Source organism: Gouania willdenowi, chromosome 17 (assembly GCF_900634775.1).
Source record: "Gouania willdenowi chromosome 17, fGouWil2.1, whole genome shotgun sequence".
Classification (NCBI taxonomy): domain Eukaryota; kingdom Metazoa; phylum Chordata; class Actinopteri; order Blenniiformes; family Gobiesocidae; genus Gouania; species Gouania willdenowi.
In genome coordinates, this window is record NC_041060.1 from 17090931 (window position 1) to 17113743 (window position 22813).

A 22813-nucleotide genomic window follows, 5' to 3' on the forward strand; every position below is an offset into this window, starting at 1 on the left:
CATTATCTCACTCATTCCTGCTTCTCCCCCCCAGCTAATGGTAGCATCAGTGGCTAATCGCTCATCTAAAGGTGTACTGCTGCCATCTTCAGGGCACAGTTGGTCACTACAACACCCCACAGCTTAGATATTGATGAGGGACCTCCGCCAGTGTGTTTTCTAGTAATTCCGGTGAAAAAACGCAAATGACGAGTAATCTCGTCAATGGCACTGAGCGTTTGGATTTGAAATGACGAGTTATCTCGTTAATGGCACTGAGTGAGTTAATGACACTTCAGTTCATGCTAATGACAGGAGTCATGTCATAATAATCATAATCATGACAGTGACAGCGTAATGTCAACCTTATGTATAAAACTTCAAATGAAGTGTGACCGTGAATTGTATTATTGTGTTTTTAATTGACTGAGATAAAACTAAGTCATGAGAGATGTGTAAAACTGTGTTAATGAACAAGCAGTGAGGTGATGGGCTGGCTTGGACATCATGTCTTGTCACTTTCATTGTCATCATAAGTGTTGATTAGGTCCCTTGACTTTGTCCTTCAAGCTATAGAGAAGTTTATTTCAAAGCTGTAAAACCTCAGATTGCCAGCAAGTATGACTGCTAGTCAGGATTTAATTGTCAACAGTCAACTGAATTAGGACAAGGTTTATATCAGCAAAGCTCTTATTAGATTGTACAGAAAGAAAGTAACCCATTCATGTTTTTTGGGGGGGTTACAAATATTGTAAATATATGTATGGATAGTGTTTCAAGTGGTGGATTTCGGATTCAAAGGTATCCTGTGTTTCCCCTTGGGGTCTATCATAATGGATTACTGTGAAACCTGTTTATGATACAGAAACCAGTGTGAGATGGCAAGGTTCTGCTCTGTGCTGCTGATCTATGATTAGCTGCAAGGGACAAAAAGATCTCAATGAAAATCTCCATGGCAACAAGGGGAGGGCCTTATTGTCACACCACCCACCTGTCCCCTGGGGATCGTTTTGACTCTGTATCCCCTTATGCTAAGAGAAGTTTAAGTGGAAATCATCTTCTGTAACACTAGAGATGGATAAATAATTATGTTTATCCAACATTTATCCATCAGCCATCAGTTTCTAACAATTTGCCACTAAGCTGCATACACTTTTACAAGAAACTTAGTACATTTACAACTTAGTAGATTAAAGTAAAAACTGTCCAACTTTGTCAATGATTCAACTTCACTAATGGGAACATACACACAGCAAATTAAATGGTAAGATTGGGAAAAAAATATAGATTTTTTGATTTATTGCGATTGTTTTTGGATGCTGATTTTAATAATTGATTCTGCTTACCAGTATAGATTTTTTTTTTTTAATCGTATTTTTCACATTTTTGTGGGCGACCACTGGGTGGCGGTAATGCACCAACAAGTGAGTGCCAACATCAGATATATTGTCAAAAGTGCAACTTTATTGCTTTGATTGTCCTCAAGACAATCTCAAAATAAGAATGAAATGAGGTTCTGTCATTCAACAATTTCAAGCTTGAACCCAGGTTTAAGCAAAAGTGCTACACCAACTTCACAGTTGCTTAAATTTTGGCACACATATAGCCTACTTAAATGTAAACAAAGAGGGGGCTGGCTCACATCGCGCTACGGTAACCCACAAGGACGGAACGCGAAAATGTCATAAAAAAACTGTAAAATGTTTTAAATTTATTTTTTATTTTTTTTTTAACACGAATTTTCTGAATAAAAATTGTTTTTATCTACAAATTAGATAATTCGGTAAAATCTATTTTTTGCCCAGTCCTAATTGATTCCATGGCGAACAAATTTAGAAATGAGCAAAGCTGTATTTAACTCTGCTCCAGACAAGTAGCGCATTGTGTAACACAACAAACATTGCTGCTCATCTTGTCCATCACCATCCGGACATAAAGCAAAAGCAAGCAAGATAAGACACCCGACAGCAGACCAACAGACCCTGGATGGGATATTGAATACACTTATCCAGGTAATGAAGCTGCGTCGCGGAGCAAATCAGCTGATGTGCCGCGGTGCGCACATCAGCTGCAGCTTGTGAAATGAAACTCTGACAGACCTCAGAATGATGTCCACCCTGGTCAACTATTTTAACACTGTGTCCAATGTAAAGCCACAGTTTGATCACACTACAGAGTAAATAACAAGTGTAACATTGATGACAGATGATGATGATGGTGACAACTAATGTGCACTGATCATTTCTGATGTAAGAAGTTAATAAAACCAGGCTTTCCACTCAAACAAACGTTACCCTGTTGTTAGTATGAGAGGAAAAAGAGATATTTTAACTGTGGCTCAGACAGAAAAATGAGGCTGATCCTCACACTGCAATACATTGTGACTTCTCTTTTGGAGCAGCCTAACTACCAGCGTGTTGACCAGCTCCTGTTCCTACACAAAAACCTAGACACTCCAAAGCACTTGATGAACATTAAAAGTTTCAGTTGAATAACTTCAAAAAGTTATGTACATGTTGTTTACCTCCTTTCTGATGGGGTTTTATTTTATTTATTTCAGCATAAATAATAATAAATCACTGAATAATTAATGATAAATCAGTGAATGACTGAATGTTATGTGATGTGTAACGTTTTTTGGAACTGTGACATATTTCTAGAAGTTTAGGATTCAACTTACTGTATGTGTTTGGATAAGGAATAAATCGTGATAATCGTCACTGTAGAATCGCAATATTTGTACAATCAGAATCGCAATTTAAATCGAATCGGCCAAGAATCGTGACAAAAGGGTATCATCCGAGCCCTACTAAATGGCCAGTGTGGGTGGCGATACTGATTTGAAGAGAGTTTTTTCTCTAACGCTTATATTAGAATCAAACGAAGCAGATGATCATTAAAGTTAAAATCATTGAGTTTGAGTGACTATTTTAAATGGATTGGATTGTTTCTCACATACAGGGTGAAGTCTCTGATTAAATTATGCAGACTCCTGCGTTCATTTATGAATTAATAAATACATCATTTTAATTAGTTTGCAGAGCTGATCAGCTCACAGAGGTCTGCTTCTGTTGCAAATGTGTCATCATCAAAAGGTATTGAAGCACAGCAAATTACTGCTAAAGATGCCACTGATTTGCATTCATACAGTATGTGAGCAAAACAAAAACACCACAGGGATCACACTTTGAAAAACACCTTTGGTGATCAGTCGAGTACTGAATTTTATTATGTACTAATTGTTCTTTTGAAATAAAATCCTTAGCTCATTTAATCTTTTTAGTTGCTTATGAAAAAATCTGAATGATTTTTAAGAAATTTTCACCATGTTTGCTGCACAGACTTGAGAGCATTATTTTTGATGTTATCCAAGATCCACATAAATTAAACTTTACAAACTGTACCTGTATGCTATCCAAAGGTTGATGCCAGTCTGTGTTTTCACGGATTGAAAGTTGTTTAAAAAACAATGACTGTTTTGTGGTTTCTACGGAAACACTCGGAGTGAACTCATTTCAAGGGGAACATTTCTTAAAGAAACTATTCCACTTCAGTGCCATCTTTTCATTTTCTACAGGACTCCAAATCCCACAATGCAATGCGTGGAACTTTTTATACATTTTGTCAACAAACCCAGTGTTTATAATGGAGTCCGTATAACTAACTTTTGAAGCAACAATTTCTACCTTGGGCTTGTTAGTGAGTAAATTCATATCAGAAGATTTCTGAGAATAGCTATTGGATGACATGCAAGCACATTAAAAAAAGATCGTTATGTGGTGAAACAGCTTTAAGTAAAATAACTTCTACTTATGTCACCAGCTGAAGATGTTACAATCAAATAATTGATCATTTATCTAAAAACAGGCCTCATTAGACAAAAGAAACAAAATAAAATGATATATCCTTCACTGTATTTAATATTATTGTTTCCATTTATCTGTAGCTCAATGAGGCTTATGTTGACATTTTCAGCTAAATTTGCCTCTACAAATTGGTGAGGTTCAGGTTACTTTATTTTTACCCGTAGGTAAATTAGTTTTGCAGTCAGGTGAAATTTATCCTTTTCACACTAAAAACACAAAACATAACAAGCAAACCAACACAAGCTGTCTATACATTTACAAACATATGCTATAAAGGTATCTTTCATTACATATTTTATAAAAGATAAAAAGATTAAAAGACAAGGATACAAATACAGAATAAACAAGTAAGAGCCATTAAATAGCTATAATTTTGTTCAGTGCTGTAACAGCAGCAGGAACAAAGCTGTTTTTGTTTATTCGGTGAAGATATGAAGGAAATCCTTGACCTCAATGTCCGACACCAATGGACTTCTTCAAGTCCCCAGAGGCTACAGATCCATTAATACGTCTTATTCCAGTTCATTAGTCCAGAGTTAAGTTGATGTTTTCCGCAAGCGTTTTCCAGCAGGCTAGGCCGCTGCAGCACTACGTCTCTACAGCCCAGAGAAGTCCACGTTCAAACTTTTGATTACTTTTGATTTGAGTACTCATTATTTTTAAGGAGGTAAAATTATAATTCAGAGTTATGGATTTCTTCTGCCTCTACTTAAAGGCCACATGTAAAGTGACCTATCAACATCTGGTCAGCTTTTTCCAGTCCATCTCTTCCATCTTTGTGTGGCCATGTGCTTCTGAGAATGGCCCTGAGAATCCTCCTAATGCTCTAATCTGCTTTATCAATCACACACAGGCAGGTCTGGCTCTGTATTAAAGTCATCTGGTTGTGCAATGAAGATAAATTGCTAAAACTTGGATGTGTGTGAGTGGAGTTACGATTGACAATTCAAGATGGAAATTAGAGAAATGTATGATTATGTAAATTACAGTGGCCCACAATGTTTATGATTCATCTGTAGTGGTAATTAAACTGAATAATCTGCAGTTTGTGGTGATGTTTTAAAGCGTCAAATTAATATCATCTTTTAGTGGTTGTTGAAATATTGAAATGACCTATTCGTCAACTATGCTCTGGAAAAGAGTTTATTTTTCTACATTCATGTAAAGTAGTCATATGGACATTTGCAATTAGACTATTGGCACTTTCTGAATGTATTCATACAGTTTTAATATTCACAATCACACAAACCACAGTGAATGTACAGAAAAATGCTCTTATGTAACACAGGACGTTTTCTGTTTCCATCATTCAAAGGACTTAGAGGTTTATTTACTCTGAAGTCTTTCTCCAAATCAATATATGCTGTTGCTTCTACTAAAAATAACACTGGGTATTGATGGAGTTATTGAAGCTTGCAGATACTGTAGATGCAATGCATTTCTATTTTTAGGCGGGTGTTTCCTCTTCATGTGAAGGCTGTGGTTCAGGTTGGATGAACATGTTATAGGTTTTTACTAAAGTTGCATGAGCAGATAAATTAGGTTTACATCCTCAATGCATTCATTCAGAATTATTCTTCATATGTGATTGGACTCAGGTTTTACGTTGTCAATACTAATTTCTACCAGAATCCTTGTATTAATTAGCTGTAACAGATTGGATGTGACCTTCCATTTACTTTAATTAAAAAATATATATATTAAACAAAGAAACACAATCCACAAAATGCACTGATGTTTACAGATTTCAAAATAACATATCTGTACTTTGAATCAGGGTTGGGGTCAATTATAATTGTAATCATGTAATTGGTAATTAATTACTCGTATGACGTAATTGTAATCTGTTGCTGTTAATATATATTATATTATATTATATAATATTAATACCATTATTTTCATTGATAAGAAAGCCTAACAAAGTAACCACATGATGGAAAAACAAATTTGAAGATAGATAATATTTTTTAGTGTATTTTAGTGTATTTTATCATAAGAGATGCTAACAGAAAGCTAACAAGAGGAAGGTTATGATTTATGGGTTTATTTAATAAAGGCTCAGTAATTGGGATTAAAGTTTAGTAATTGAGAATGTAATTGTAATTGACATAAGAGGGAAAAATAATAATTGTAATTGCAATTAGGAAAAATGTTGGTCACTGTCGTCATAATTGAGTTGTTATTGAACATGGTTAATTGAAGATGTAATTGTAATCGAAAAAAGGAACTGACCCCAACCCTGCTTTGACCACAACTCTTTTTTCACACTTACCCATTCCCACATCCCACATTAACGCTTCCCACTACTGTGGTGTTTAATGACAGGAACCGTGACAGAGAGAAATGTCACGCACGCCATGTCTTGATGTGTATCTGCAGTTTTCCAACGTTCAGTTTGATGGTTGTGAAAAGATACGCCACAGCCTGATGTCAGTTTAGGTCCACACAAACAAGAAAACAATGGAAAACACTTGCAGGGCAATACACAATGCATGTAGGGCAGTGTTTTTCAACTTTGGGGTCGGGACCCCAACGGGGTTACCTGAAATGTCTCGTGATTGAGAAAAGAACATTAAAACTTAAACAACTGTATTCTATACTTTCACTTTGTAAAATATAAATCTCATTAATAATAATAATAATAATAATAATAATAATAATAAAATGCCATAAAAAAAATATCTGTGCTGGCACAACTTTTCACTAATCCTGGCGTTTCTGTATTTGGTCAATGACATCTAAGGATTTCACTGCATGATATTTCATACAATGGGCATCATTGGGCAAGGTTTGCATGAATATTATGATGGAAATAAAAATATAAATACTTGAAAATCTTACACAGGACTATAATATAACTAAAATAGGTGAACAAATAAATGTAATAAGATTTAGAGAAATTAAAAAAATAAATTAAATCATCAGTCATGGCCAGACATTCGTACCACATGATTTTTTGACACTTTGAATAACAGAATAAATTACAGAAGTAATTTAGTAAGTGACATTTTTTAAAAAAGAAAATCAAAATGAGTACATACTGTATATACTAGTTACTACATATTTGGTATCTTTTTTTAACATTTTAACCTTTCTTTTAACTAAAAGAAATACAGTTGGACAGAATGTTTAGGAGTCACGACATTGACTCAATGCGCTATAACCTAGGTTCCCAAAGTGGGGTACGGGTAGGGTTACGCAAATTGTCATAGGGGGTACATGAATAGAAATTTAATTAACATTGATTAATGTACCCAAGTTTGTACTTTACACGACGTATAAATTATACATAAAGTATGTAAGGCGCCAACAATATCCAAGCAAGTGCATATCAGTCCCTGCAGGATTTTCTCTATCAAATTTTATAATTTTTAGATCAATTTTTATTTAATTTGTGGAAATTATGGTAAATAATTGCAGGGAAATTGACTTCTTTGAACATTTTTAAAATTAAATTGAATGCAGGCATGGGAAAAAGCATGGGAAAACTGCGACAATAATTTATGTTTTTTCTGTCTTTTTAACTTTCTCCTGCAGGCCAAATTTGATTTGTGTTCTAGGGCTACGTCGTATATAACATAGCATTATTATGTTTTTAAGTGTGCAGGAGTAAGGGGTACATGGCTTCAGGTTAGTTGTCTGAAGGGGTACAGGATTGTGAAAATTTTGGGAACCACCGCATGATAACAAACACGATCAAGAAGTAATTCTGGAAAAAAAAGATCTTAAGGGTTGCCAGAAATTCTTGATATCAAAATGGGGTCACGATCCAAAAAAAAAGGTTTGGGAACCACTGATGTAGAGAGATGTACAACTCAGAAAGAAGCAATGAGCTAACTGTATTCTTTTAGATATGGCATTTATATCTCATGCATATGACATGTCTATGTGGCTTTGTGCACAGTTTTGGGCTATAACACGTCATGCAGTGCAAACAGCACTTCACGCTTCAACTTAACTGTTCACCTCTCTATGACCCAAGTGTGATCGTTTCTGATTCACGTCTGAAAGTGTCTGTTTCTGGGCCCACAGATGGCATGTTTGGGAGGTGTCACTCTGTTCCAGTGAGGGAGGTTTTCACCTATGACGTCTCTCCATCTGTGGTGCAACACTTCAGGATGCTGCTGGAGAAGCTCTCCAACAGAGGTACACACACACACACACACACACACGCGTGCAGGTATGTGAGTGTGAGTGTGTAACTGACCACCATTTAGTTCGGTTACAGTCTGTGTCACGACACCAGTCCATAGAGTGGTAGTGACTATAGTATTACGCTCTGAGTCAGATCGTTGCTGTGATTGGATAAGATACAACACTCACATACACTTACTGACTTGCACGATTGTGTACGCCTGCACACAAGTATTTACATGTCACGCAGATGGTGCTACATAGTGAAGCGCGCCTGAATACTGCAGCTTCAGTCACACTACACCTGCCACTACACCTAACTTCTTAAATTAGGTAAGTTTAGTGAAAGTTAGGCAGGCAGGTATGCGTACGATGGACTGGTGCGCATTAATTTAGAAGTGATCCACCCCCAATACACACCCACACACACACACACACACACACACGCAAAACCACCAAAACAAGCTCATACGTTTTTTTCTATTCTCCCATATGACAAAAGCTGTTTTAGTTAGAATAACTCTTACTCAGAGTGTCAATTTGGTGTAACTTGTATTAGTTTTGTTGTAAGACTTTGAGCTTCCAAACACTGTTGGAAGCATTCCGACACTTGGCTGTACATCACAGTTATGGACCAAGGATAGATTTTTGGCTGAGGATTTGGCTGGAAATGAACAAAGTTATTTCAAAGACTGATGCAAGCAAGACAGACTGAGATGATGTGAAGTTTGAGGACTGTAGGAAATGTCTTGATAGGGCAATAAGGGAACTAACAAAACAAAGAACCCACTACTGACCATCAATAGACTTGACCAAACAGATATCAATATATGTGCTGTTTATGCGTTGCACCACAAGAGGGAGGTGGAGTCCTACAGCATAGGAGGGAGGCAGTCTTTTGTTATCACTCTTTGCTACAATAAATGATGAAACATTAGTACAAAGCAAAGATTTACAGTTTCATGTGTCCACCTGCTCCAGAGAGATCACTTTTAAGTAAAATACGTCCTTGACCTTCCTCCGGCTTTGATTGGCTTGATTTAGTATACAGCAATCTCATCTCTTTGATATAAAAAGACAAATACTTCCGAGGTTTGATTCTCTGAACTGGAATTTTGCAGAAATTTGGAGAGGTATTGCAATTGCACCCAAGAGGAAACCATTTGGAAAGAGTTTAAAAGAGTAGAAAGACAAAATAAGATGATATTTAGGCAGCTAATTTGCCTTAGAGCTAGAGGGTCCTTAGTTCAAGCCCCACATAGGTCCTTTCTGTGCATTGTTTATTGAAAATTCACAACAAAATTATCAAAATTCACAGGAAAATTAAAACAACTTCCTTCATAAAAATTGTGAAATCTTTCACTGATTAAACATCAACTAAAACAGAAGAACATCATTCAACATCCTAACAGCATGTCACACTAACATCAGATCTGCATTCATACACATTCATCTATTTACAAAGTGATGAATATAATTTACTTTCTAATTAAAGCTGTTTTTAGTTTATTTTTAAAGCTTAGTGACTTAGCGATTTCAAATGGATGTGAGGGAATGTGATTCCAGTAGGTGACCGTTCTATACATTACAATCTTTCAAAGTGCATTCGTTCTAGGCATAGGAGTTAATGGGAGTGTTTGCCCTGCGATAGACGGGTGTCCAGTCCAGGATGTATCTGCTTGACACCCGTTGACAGCTGGAGAGATGAACAGGAATAAGATGAATGTATGAAATATTATACTTTGTAAGTCCCACAGGGGGAAATTTGATGTTTAGAATGGCTAGAAAGACATGATGCAATTCATTAATTATGAATGCAGTGTTTTGTCCTTTTGCACAATTATTTTGTTCCTCATGTGACACGTGGCCCTCGTTCTAATTTTGTGCATCCCCCAAAGTAAACGCACAAAACAACAGGAAAATAGCAAGATTTTTTTTTTTACATTACAGAAAAATGCAGTAAAAGACAGGAAAAAAGACACTACAATGAAACTGACCAAAACGACAGCAGAAATACACAAAAATACTCCAAATAATACAAAATGACTTCAAAAATACACAGAATGACTCAAAAACTTACAAAATTACAGAAAATGACAACAAAAGTACACAAAAAAAACTAAAACTTCTTAGCAAACCCACGGTACTAACAAACAAGCAAAAGAACACAAATACACAAAAATGACTCAAAAAACCCCAGCAAAATCACAACACAAATACACAATGTAACTCCAAAAGACATTAATTATACTGGAAAAATACACAAAAGGACAACAGAAATGCACATGATAAAAAACACACAAAATGACCCTGAAATCCTTTTGTTCTTTTTTGTATTAATGCTTAGATTGGTCAATATTCTGAATGCTGACATAGATGATAATGTGGCCCTTCAATTAAACAAACACATTTTTTTGTGGGCCCCACCCTGATAAAGGTTGCCCACCTCTGCTGTAGCCTAATGCACCTGAGCAGGTTGGCTCTGAGCTCTGCCTTACATTTCTTTGTTGGTGTTCAGTTTGTCAGAAATGTGGAGCCCTTCTGAATGTCCTGGCAGGGTCTCCTGCTTTTATGAACCTGTTGTGTCTGATGCCTTCTGTTCACCCGCCTTTAATGGTCTCATTCTCAACCACCACGGCTGCTATTGAAGACTCAGCTTTATGGCTCTTTGATGGCAAAAGCTGGCCTGCCACATTGTGCAGCTGTTAAAGAGATGTTTATTGCTGCTTTATTTGACATTTAGGGGTGTAATTCTGTATGCAGGGGTTTACAGAAGGTGTATGGGATTTAAAGTTTTTCACAACAGTTAAATGTAATTTCATCACATTCACAGCTGACAACATCCCTACAGCCCACCACCCCTGCACTTGTCATGCCGAAATTCATTGTTTCTCCCTTTAAAGTGATAAACAACTATCATGTCATTGCACTTTTGATGATCAGTCAAAAATCGAATAATTAAGCTTTGTTACTCATTTGTTTGAGAAAAATTTTGGAAATTTCAGCTAATCAGTGTTCATAAATGTTATCAGGTCACATCAGGACTACTGTTCATATTTCTGGTTCCATATCGCGTCAATAAAGATTGTTACATGTCATCCAGTTCCTTGGATGTATTTACTTTTTTCAGAAGAAGACAAGATCATTATGGTGGAAAGATTTTTACGTTACCCTTACCAGTAAACAAGAAATTGGACTTGAAAATAACCATTGCTGCAGCATTTGGACGCCAGTATCGGCCATCTTCCAACCGATCCACGCATGCCTTGCAATTGAACAAGGAAGAAAAGGAAAAACAGGTTCACCGTGCTCCCTTTTGGATTGCATGGGGCACCCGCTACCTTCCAGTGGTTAATGGACAGAGTCTTCGGCCACCATCAGGACGATTGGATTTCTTTAATCTCATAAAAGCAGTTGGAGTTACATGAATGGAGCATTTCCTTGAGTAATCACTACGTCACAGTTTGTCAAACATGTCCACAAGCCTGCGATTAAAGTTCCTTTGATTATATATGCAACTTCTAAATTGCCTCATCCATACTAGTAAAGTTTACATAATACATGTCTTTCAGTTAAGCTGTCTTTGTCGTTTGGGTTTCGTAGGCCTCTAAGATGGCAAATTAAACTAATAGTGAATGTGTGTGTATAGAGACACATATAGTTGACACTAGTGCTGTGTGATATGGAGAAAATGTTATATCACGATAATGATATATATCCCAAAAAAGCATTTCATCCTTAAAATGACATGAAATGAATGGAAAATTGCAAGTCATTATGTTTTATTATATTTGAAAATGGTTTCCATAAATAAATTGGAGTGAGAAACATTTTTCTATTTCTCACTCCCTTTAGGATTTTGCCAAAGTTGTAACTAAGGCCACTTATTTTTTATAACAAGGCTTTATTATTTTTTATTACTTTGCAGACTGGTAAATCCCCCCCCCCCCAATAAAAAAAATTGTGATTGCTATCAATACTTTCATATCAATACAGAAAAGAGAAGATTCACAACAGTCAAGTGTAGGGAATATTTCACAAAGTATCAGTGTTTGTGTAAGTTTTTAAAACAAAAAATATATCCCAAAGTAAATGGTACTTCTCCTTTAAGAATCTTCTCAATTAATGAATATTTGTGACTTTTGGTACATATACTCTTGTCACGTGTTGTGATTTGTAAATTTGGACTTGCCACCAGGGAGCTGCTATCGTTTTAAACCGTACCTGTAGTGAATTTTACTCACAAGCTCCATCAAATATCAAATATGATATTTCAGGTTTAGTTAGGTTATATTCTTTAAAAGTTGTTCTAGAGCAGCAGGAGATACATTAACACTTGTGAGACACATGTGCAGCTATTTTGCTTGGAAGAGTCATATTGGGTGTAGTGACACAGTTTGTAACCAAACTAATTGATGATTCGAACATATGCAGCAGCCTTGTACTACTAGGGAAGCGCCCTTGGGATGTTATATATCCTCCTCCATAAGGTTTAGCCTTTGCTCAACAGGAGCACTAACACTGACTTTGGTTGATTGTAATAGTCTGGTAGAAATGTGTGTGTGCAAAATAATTTTTCTTATTTTCTTGCTTGGATACACTCGGTAATGAATACTGTTTTTCTTTAACAGCATGAACATTTGATTTCAATTAGTTAAATAGTGTATACCAGTTGGCAAAATATGTTCCAACAGAGGCAAAGCAAATACTTGCAATTGATTCATAGTACAAACCAGGAGTAGGCCAAATATTTATTGAGAATAGTATTGCAGCAAGGCAGATATTTTTTTTAAAGTTTGACCTTATGCCTGATATGATATGTGATATTATGGCATGACTTTTCCTCCTTAACTTGTTCTTTTGTCAATTTTGTGTCCATGCCTCTAGAGCAGTTTCACTTTATTGGTTTTCTTCTCCCCTTCACTTCACGAATCGTTGCTTTGCGCCGACAGCTGACAGGGATGATGTTCTCACTTTAACGTGTGCGTCCTCTGTAGTGAACCCACATCTCATTGCATCACATCTGGAGCCACAGCCTGTATCGCTTGAGTCTTTCAGCAACGTCATCGCTCATCTGCCAAACGCCTCGGCTCATGTTGTGCTTTGCGCGGCGCGGCCATATTTCCGCTAACATTTTGTTCCGCTACCCCATCTGGTGCTGGCGCCTGTTTCTCTGTTGGCTTGCCAAAAAGCTGTGTCTGGATGCATGTTAAGCATAGGAAACAGACGTGAATACCAAAGCAGCTCATCAAACTTATCCTTTTGCACACTTGATGAAAATCAGGGTTTTTTTTTTTTCTCCTTTTCTTTCCACTACTGATGCTGATATTGTTCACGGGCCAAGTCTAGAAAAACCAAAGAAGATACACATTGTAACACTAAGACTAATTGGAAAGCCATATATAAAAATCTAGATTAAATACAAAGCCTAAAACTAATGTGACCCTCATCATTACCGATAGTTTAACTGGTAATTCACTAATACAGAAGGTTACTAACCTGCTATGCTTTAGATTGTATCTTGGAATGATAGAAAAGTAATTGCTATGTTGCTTCTGTATTACTGTAACCTTCATTAGCTTTTAAAAACAAACTTATTTTTGCAAAATAGTAATAGAAACATGAGTTTTGTGACTAAATTATAGACATAGTCACTTGTGAATAAAAAAATTACACATCACTACAGATAGTTGGAATTCTGTAAATAGTTAAAGCAGCTACCCATGATGATTTCATTATTAAATACAATCATAGGATATGCCTCATTGATCAAGTAATCAATGATCATTTGTTCAACCGTAAACACTCGGTTCGTTGACATTTTTGCGCATTGCATTGTGGGATGTGGAGTCGCGGAGATGAGTGTATGCACAGTGTTTTTACTTCATTTCTCACAGAGAATACCGGGAATAACACAAGAAATCATGGTACAAATGAAGTAATAACACTTCTAAAAATGAGGCTTATATCCAATCAAAACTTATCATGGGTAGCAGCTATAAGATGGAAATGCCACCGTATACTGTGTTTTGGGCTGAAGTCACCACCAGCCACATCTTATAGTAATTAATCCAAACTCGCACATGATTTTGACCAAGTTTTAGATTTTTGGAGGCCTGCCAGGGTCTAACGGTTCCCTTTCTTTTAGACCAAAGATTGAAAAATGTATTTAACAATTTTAGTCTTTATCGAACACCGTATCACAGTACACAGAACATATAAACCAACAATCAGATAATAAATAATTAATAATAATATATCCATTCCAATTTCTTTTTTGAAGACACATGATGATCTCTCTCTCTCTCTCTGTCTCTCGCTCTATATATATATATATATATATATATATATATATTTGTCAGCCATATTTTATATATTGCCAGAAACGAAAGAACTACCTCAAATTGTGCAAAGTGTTTTAAGGTTAAGTGTTGTGTTTTGCTGTAGAAAGTATGCATTTTTTGTTAACTAAAGTATCTTTGTGTTTCTGACTTATAGGTTTAACCTGGGAAGATGACACCACCCAGCAGGTTCTTTCTAAAGAGTTATCAAAACTGAGGAGGATTCCCTACAGATTCCAGCAGAATGGGGCGATCTACGACACCTACAGCAGGTCAGACACTTACCCAGTTTTCTCAGTGTTAGCGCTGGGTTTCTTCTCGTCAAACAAAGTAGATGTTTTAATACCTTCCCTTAGTCACATGTGAGCAAAATAACTTAATGACACATATTGGCTGTGAAGAGTAAACTGTTGGAAATGGATTTACAGTATTTATCTTTGACACTGCTTTGGGGCAGGTCTCACACTATCTCAGTAAACTTAATTCATTAAATCAGTAATTATTAATTGAATTGTTTGAATTTTCGGCAAAAAACTTTCAAAAAAAGAGTTAGAGCTATAAACAACAGTGATATATCACCAAATAGATTTATTTCCATTGTTATCCCTTTGTTTTCTACAGGCCACCAGCTGAAGCAATGGACCCCGTGGATCAGAGGGCAGAGCCAACTGAGGTGGAGCTTAGCAGAAACCTCCGCGTTTACCTCCAACGTCTTGGTCTCCTTCCTAAGTCGTCATCTGCCTCCAGTTTGGACATGCCGACCAAGGTCATAGATTAATTATTTTTGGTATTGATTGATAGCGTTTGGTGCACAGCATTACACCTCAGGGTCTGTGCAGAGAGTTTATTATAAAAAAATCAAAAAGTTAGCTAAATATAAAATAAATGATCAAAATCTAAATTTTCATTTTATAACGTTTTACTTGAAGTTTTATACATAAAGGCTGACATTATGGTGTCGATATTATGACATGACACTTGTCATTAGCATGAATAAGGGGTCATTTGTTACCCAAACCATAACCCTAACCCCACTAGATCCCTCCACCTAACCCAAAAAATGCCAACATAGCTCCAAAGGTGTCATAATTTAGCAAATGGTGTCCCAATTTAGCTTAAGGTGTCATAAATTAGAGAACGACACTTAATGACAGCGTAATTACTGTCTTCATGACACCTTATTCATGATCATGACAGATAATGACAGCTTTTTGTACAAAACTTCAAGTAAAGTGCTACCGAATATATTTTTGGGGAAACAAGGAAAACATCCAATCAATAACCAATTCATCCAACCATAAAACACAGTCCCAACCTTAGAAATATCACCAAACTTTTTCAAACTGTGTCCTCATGTTACTCCAAGTTTCACTTTTCAATAATAAATAAGCAGGTTGGATTTCAGCTTCTGCTTGAAGCTTCATCCCTCATTCAGAGCCACCTGCATCTGCTTAATAAAAACAGTACATACTTATCATGCTAGGCACTCACTCATGGAGGCTACACTACAAAGCACACACACACACACACACTCCCTCAACAGGTAGTCCAGTGTCAATGTTGTTGTCGCTTCGTTATCGTCTTTCAATCCAAAGCGATGGCTTCTCCCAGCTTGACCGCTCCAAGTGAAATAATGGCAGCCGCAAGTTCACGAGTTCACTGTTCTAATTAATTACACACAACGTGACTTCGTCCCTCCCTCCGGGTCTGAAAAGAGTCCCAACCCCCACTGTGGGGTTTGAACAAGGCATTTGAAAGTATAACTGAGGGGAAGCCGCAGGCGTTGCCTGAAGCCTCACAGTCTTTTCTGGCCAGATTCACCTGTTTGTAGCAGTGAATGAACCCCTAGAGGACTGCATGTCACCAATAAGAAAAGACAGTCAATGACAAATACCAGTAGAGGCCTCACATTTTAATTGATGAAGAAGTGTAAAGACTCTGGAGGCATTTACTGCATGTATGTATTGAAATGTGACAGTTGTGTGTCTTTTCTTAGCTCCTGGGTGGGCATGCAGTGGGCAGGTAGATACGTTGGTGTCAATTGGTTTTATATGAATTGATGCATAAACAATGTTTTCCCCTCCTGAAATAGAAATTAGATGTGTTTTGTTGCTTTGTCATGTATTTTCCCTTCCTATTACACAAACAAACCAAATTTCGGGAAATCACACATGAGCTTCTCATATATTCATTTACTAAAACAAAGAGAAAAAACAGCAAATGAATTGTGCTATACAAAGATTAGAAGCTCGGATGAGATTTCTTCTCATTTGCATGTACGTCACACACACAGCTCCACAATCCTGTTCATTGTCTTCAATCATTGTCTCAGCTTTGAATAGACAGAGAGCAGGTGTCACCTTTGTCTCCACTCCAGCGGCTGCAAAAAAAGCTCAGTTCATGACATTCTTTTGTTATAATATTTGGCATAAAAGTTTTACATTGACAGCACATAATATGTGATTACGAGAAGTGGGTGAGAGTTTGTGTTGGTTCGTATTTTGTGCAGCCCCCAAAGGTAAACGGACAAAAACTCAGACGACGACCACAAAAATACAAAAAATAACTGAAAAACTATAGAAAACATCAAAAATACACAACAATGACTCCGACAGCACAAATTGACACCAAAACCACACAAAATGAGAGAACGGCATACAAAGCAACAATAAAAGTACACAGAATGACAAAAAATACATAAATTGACTCCCAAAACACACAACACAACAACAAATAACAAAGCAATACAAAATGACAACAAAAATAAACAAAAGACTCAGAAAACACACAAGTTAACAAAAGAGAAAAACACAAAAAACAACAAAAATACACAAAATGACTCCAAAACACATGAAATGATTCTGAAAATAATCTTGCATTAATGTTCAGATTCGCCACATTGTGGCCCCGCTGTGATAAAACTTGCCCATTTCTGATTTACAGTGATACACCAACACAGACAGGGTTGATCATTGTTTGAATTTGCTAAGTTTAATTAATCATTTCTACTAATTACAGCTTTTTTAGATACACATTAATAGATCTAAATATGTTTCAATGACTTGTTAAAGAACACTGCAGCATCCGTTAATCTATCAGTCTATAGAAATAGCTATACTCCATCCTCTAAATTTATCCCATAATCTGTGTATTTGCGTTACAGATTGACCGATTCCAGTCAATTGTCTCTGGTGACTCATATCGTTCAAAGGCCCCAGCCTCATCTCAGAAGTCCTCATCTCTCTCCAGCTTCTCTGCTTTGCCGTCTTTCCAACCTGTGCAGAAGCAGCAAAGTTCAGAAGACCAGCGCCTGGTCACGCAGGCTGAAGCAGACCTCCTCCTGGCTGCCCTGAGGCAGTATCTCTCCAGGCATTTGTCCCTGCATGGTGTCAGTTCATCAAACCCTGAAGCCCCCCCTCAGCGTGTCAGACCATATTATGATGTAGTAGAAAGTTTGGGGCCAAAGAAAGAATCACAATCCAGGCTTTTGAAAATCGGGAGAACTCAAGATGCTTCATCCAGTGGACCACTGACCTCTGTAGATGGTACTGCTCCTCATTTAGTTATACATGTTGTATAGGTCGTTTAGCTCAGATGTCAGTGTGTAGTCTCAGGCTTTTAATGAAAGTAGAGGCAGGGAGATGGCCTAAAGATGCACATTTTTCAATTACAATTAAGTCTTCAATTGTCCATGTTCGATTACAACTGAAATATCATTACGGTGATCGGCATTTTTTTTTCCCCCGAAAGTCAGTTATAATTACATTCTCAATTGCTAAAGTTCAAATACAATTACTGAGCCTGAAAGAAATACCCCATAAAATGTTTTTGGGTCTTATGATGGCCTTATCTCAGAATTTATTTATTTTTGCTTTGCCACCAAAATGTGGGTGTTTTTCACATATGTGGTATTTTTCATGCCTTACTGCATTTTTATCCCAGTTTTGTGTGTGCTCATCAATTTGAATTAGTTTTTAGGGTCTTATGATAGCCTTATCTCAGTAAAATAAATAAAGTTTTTATAGAATTATCATGCCATTTACAATTACAAAGTCAATTATCTGAACTCAGTTACAACTCAATTGTTATTACAACAGCAACAGATTTTTTAAAAATACAATTATAATTGTAGTTGACCCCAACCCTGCCTCTAGGACTGGGTTTTGACATCTTTGCTTCATTCCTCAGCTTAGAATTTCTCTAAGTTTGTTTGTCATCGCTACTTTTCTCACAACCGTTTTCCTGCTCCAGAAAAATTCATCAAGAATGTTTTGAAGAACGTCGGCAGACAACACGTGAACGTGGACAACCTGACACCACATGACCTGGATCAACTGTCCAGCCTGATAGCAGACGCGCTGCAGGTAGTCGACAAGGACAAGGGACCGAACAGGGGTCTGACAAATAGGGCTAGGGGGCCTGGACCGAGAGATGTGGACAACGAGGTTAGCGATGGAGAGGAAGAGGAGGATGAGGCTGCTAGTGTTGGGGGAGAGGAGGAGTCCCTGGTGAATACTCCCAAGCCAGAGCCACCAGAGACCACCCCTGTAGCGATGGCAGCAATCCAAGGTGATTTTATTGTAAATAATTTTCTGTTTTTAAATAAAGTACTGAGTTGCTCTGCTGTGGATAGCTATTTTAAGGCATGAATGAAAATGTGTGATGATTAAAAAGATAACAGATTTGTTGAGGGTGCAACATAAAAATCACTGTAGTATTTCATGGGCTTTCTGTAAACAGTGACCGTTTTATTAATTTATATGCTTATATTAATTAAGTCACCCCCCCCCCCTCCACCTTGGGGTAACACTGCCCTCCCTTTTTATATCCTCCCTATAATAAAAGATTTCTTACCCTTCCTTAGGGAGGGCTGGGGATGATCACAATTAAGCAATAAAATAAATCAATTTATTTTATTGCAATAACAAAACATGCATTGCTGTCTCATAATGATTGCCCTTCTTGTAGTGTTGACCTTTGACAGCGTGTGCAGACAAGGAAAAAAATAAAAAATTGTCATCTTTTACACCAGGTCACTATATAGCAGCCAAAACCAGCCCTTTGGAGCATCAAATTTGACCCAAAAATGTAAAAAAAAGTAATGAATTCAATGAATTTTTTTTTTAATGCTTCCATCACATGACAGTCATTTTTAATCACAATTTAAAAACAAAAAAACTGCAATTTTATTAAAAAAATCTCACAAACTTAATGAAATTTAAAGATTGGTTATTGTCTGTAGCTTCCATTATTTTACATATATTTATAGGGCAGAATAATGTAGAAATTGCTCATTTTCCCATTTAAAATTTGAAGCCCACTTGAGATCAAACTGGCCCACATTTGGCCCCTGATCTAAAATTGGTTTAACATCCCTGCTATAGAGTAATCTATGGGGAATTTAGAGACTTCATATAACCTAACATATACACAAGCACGATGAGAACATGCAAACTCCAAAAGCTTTTGAATAAGATTTTGAATGAATATAAAACAGTTCTGCAAACTGCATAAGTGAAGAAGAAGAAGAAAAACATGGTGTTAAGAGGTGATCTAGTTTTTAAGGGCAATGTTAACTATTCACAAATTAGTCTGTATCGTTAGTTAATATTTGCTTGTGTTAGTGTGGGCGTCCTGTTCATTCATTAAATCTGTGCTCCCCACCCTAAATAAAACCAATGTATGTGTTTCATTTCTCCCCACAGAGCGCCACACGGACTCAGAGATGAACAGCGTGCAGGACAAGGTAAATGTCAAAGCTCAGGCTGACATTTGATGCTATTATACAACATTTCGTGATACATAGCAAAGCTTTTCACCTGTGCCTTTCTAAAATAAAAAGCCTGAACTTTACAAGCTGAGTTATTTTTTACCTTTTGGGAACCACAATGAAGGTCCTGTGGCACACACAGCAATTGATGTTGTTCCCTCATTGTACTACCTATTGCCACTTAGGGATAGGGAGGAACATCTCATTACTTTGCCTACAGATGTTAAAGGCATCAACATAAATTGATGTAGTAAAAGCTTCAATTGCTTCTTAATGGGCAAATTTACACGGTACACCTGATAATCTATTATAATAAACAGTTATATGACCACAAATTGACAGACTATTTATCTCAAAGCTACAAAAATGTGTTTTTTGTTTTTGTCTTTTTTTACTTTTACCTTACTATTCAGTATTTTACTGTCTTGCTTATTGCAAGTGTTGTAGTTTTCTGATCAATTAGTTGGAAATACCATTTCACTGGCCTCATGTGGATATGCTTTGCTTATTTAAATGTAGCATGGACAGGAAGGGGATCATATGTGCGTTTCCACACAGATTTGGATGTTCAAAGGGAATCAGTTCAATTCAACTTTATTTATATAGCACTAATTACAACAATGAGTCATCTCATAGCGCTTGGATTCATGGTCATGCACAGATTCATACGTTAAATATTTATGGGCATCTGACGTTTTCTGGATTTAAGTGTAGGCCTTTGTCTTTATACATGGGGCCTCTGCATGATCTGTAAGTCCTGTTACATAATCTCTACCAATATTTTATAATTTTAACTGTAGTATTTGATTTCCTAGCCAAGCTGTTGGTGATTTTTTTTTACAGAAATGGACATAACTGCTGTTTAAGTTCTTACAAAAGGTAAACTTCCTTTTTTTCCAGGATGAAAGCGGCAGCCTCTTTTCCAAACTTCTGGCCTACCTTGATAAAACTCCATTCACTGGCCCTCCACCACCAAGAAACCATTATGAAGGAGACATGAAGGGGCCCGGAGACCAGCAGCAGGTGGGCCTCGAAAATGTCCAGAGCCGCACCAGCAGAGCAGATGTTACAGTTCAGAAGAAAGACACCACCAAATCTGTAGAGGAGGTGTCTGAAGTGACAGGCTGGATCAAGGAAGTGGCTCCGCCCCCTGCGTCGCTGGTATATGATAAACCTCACAAGAAGACAATGCACTTACCCGAGCTTCAGCTGGATGTGAAGGCGAGCAGGAAGAAGGCTGATGATGATGTTTTCGGATATGTCATCACTGACACTGAGTGAGTACAGGCTAAAGAAATGAAAACTCTATACACGTGTGAACATACTATCAATGTTGCACTAACCATAATGCTCAAAGTAGTATTTGGAGTACATACACTACCGGTCAAAAGTTTTAGAACAAGCTGATTTTTTCAGTTATTTATTACAATTCAAGTCATGCAAGTCCAATGAATAGCTTGAAATGGTACAAAGGTAAGTACTGAATAGCCAGAGGTTTAAAAAAAGGTTTGGTTACCCAAAACTGAAAATAATATACATTTCAGAATTATACATATAGGCCTTTTTCGGGGAACACGAAGTGGGTTAACAATTTAATGCTGTTCTGCAGCAATGAAGGTTGAATCAGCCTTAATCTGTTAATCTGTTCTTGGACCCCTTCTGTTTAACCTTTACATGCTTCCTTTAGGACAAATTTTACAGAACTGTAAGGTTGATTATCAGAGCTATGCAGATGACACACAACTATATCTATCACTGAACCCAGATGACCATGGTCCCATTGAGGTGTTGTGTGACTGTTTAGAAAAAGTAAACTGCTGGATGAGTGAAAACTTCCTTCAACTAAACCATGACAAGACGGAGGTGATTGTCTTTGGTAACAAGGAAAAGAGGACTGCTGTCAGCAATTATCTTGAGTCTCGATCTTTAAAAGCTAAAGACCAAGTCAAAAACCTTGGTGTTCTGATTGACTCAGATCTTACATTCAGCAGTCAGATCAAATCTATCACAAAAACAGCCTTCTACCACCTAAAGAACATCTCCAGAGTGAAAGGTTTAATGGCTCAGAAAGATCAGGAGAAACTGGTCCATGCTTTTATCTCCAGCAGACTGGACTATTGTAATGGTCTTCTGACAGGAATCCCCCAAAAGAGCATCAAACAGCTACAGCTGGTTCAGAACGCTGCAGCTCGGGTCTTAACCAGAACAAAGAGGTCAGAGCACATTACTCCAGTTTTAAAGTCTTTACACTGGCTCCCAGTCAGCCTCAGAATAGACTTTAAAGTTCTGCTGCTGGTGTATAAATCTGTGAATGGGTTGGTCCAGAATACATCAGTGACATGTTGGTCAGGTATGAACCCAGCAGGTCTCTCAGATCTATGGACACAGGTCAGATAGTGGAGCCCAGAGCTCACAGTAAACATGGTGATGCTGCTTTTAGTTGTTATGCTGCAAAGAAGTGGAACAAACTGCCAGCGGAGCTGAAGTCAGCATCCAATGTGAACATTTTTAAATCAAAGTTAAAGGCACTTTTTTTCTCTACTGCATATGATTGAGAGAGAGATTTTTTGTCATGTTGTTGATGTAATGATGATTTTACTGATGATTTTAATTGATTTTACTGATGATTTTAATTGTTCTTATTGATTTAAATGTTCTTATTGATTTTAAACAATTGAATGTTTTATCATGTAAAGCACATTGAGTTGCCTTGAGTATGAAAT

At 37.0% G+C, this 22813-nt stretch overlaps 1 protein-coding gene across 1 annotated transcript in view; it reads left to right on the forward strand.

Moving 5' to 3' along the window:
- Positions 1 to 22813, forward strand: part of LOC114479188 (receptor-type tyrosine-protein phosphatase N2-like) — a 169016-nt gene that overhangs the window by 19264 nt on the left and 126939 nt on the right. Inside the window, exons 3-9 of the mRNA XM_028472730.1 lie at positions 7878 to 7991; positions 14478 to 14592; positions 14942 to 15086; positions 17484 to 17865; positions 18572 to 18889; positions 20026 to 20066; positions 20991 to 21367. Coding sequence (XP_028328531.1) covers positions 7878 to 7991; positions 14478 to 14592; positions 14942 to 15086; positions 17484 to 17865; positions 18572 to 18889; positions 20026 to 20066; positions 20991 to 21367 — 1492 coding nt within the window. The remainder of the gene's footprint in view (positions 1 to 7877; positions 7992 to 14477; positions 14593 to 14941; positions 15087 to 17483; positions 17866 to 18571; positions 18890 to 20025; positions 20067 to 20990; positions 21368 to 22813) is intronic.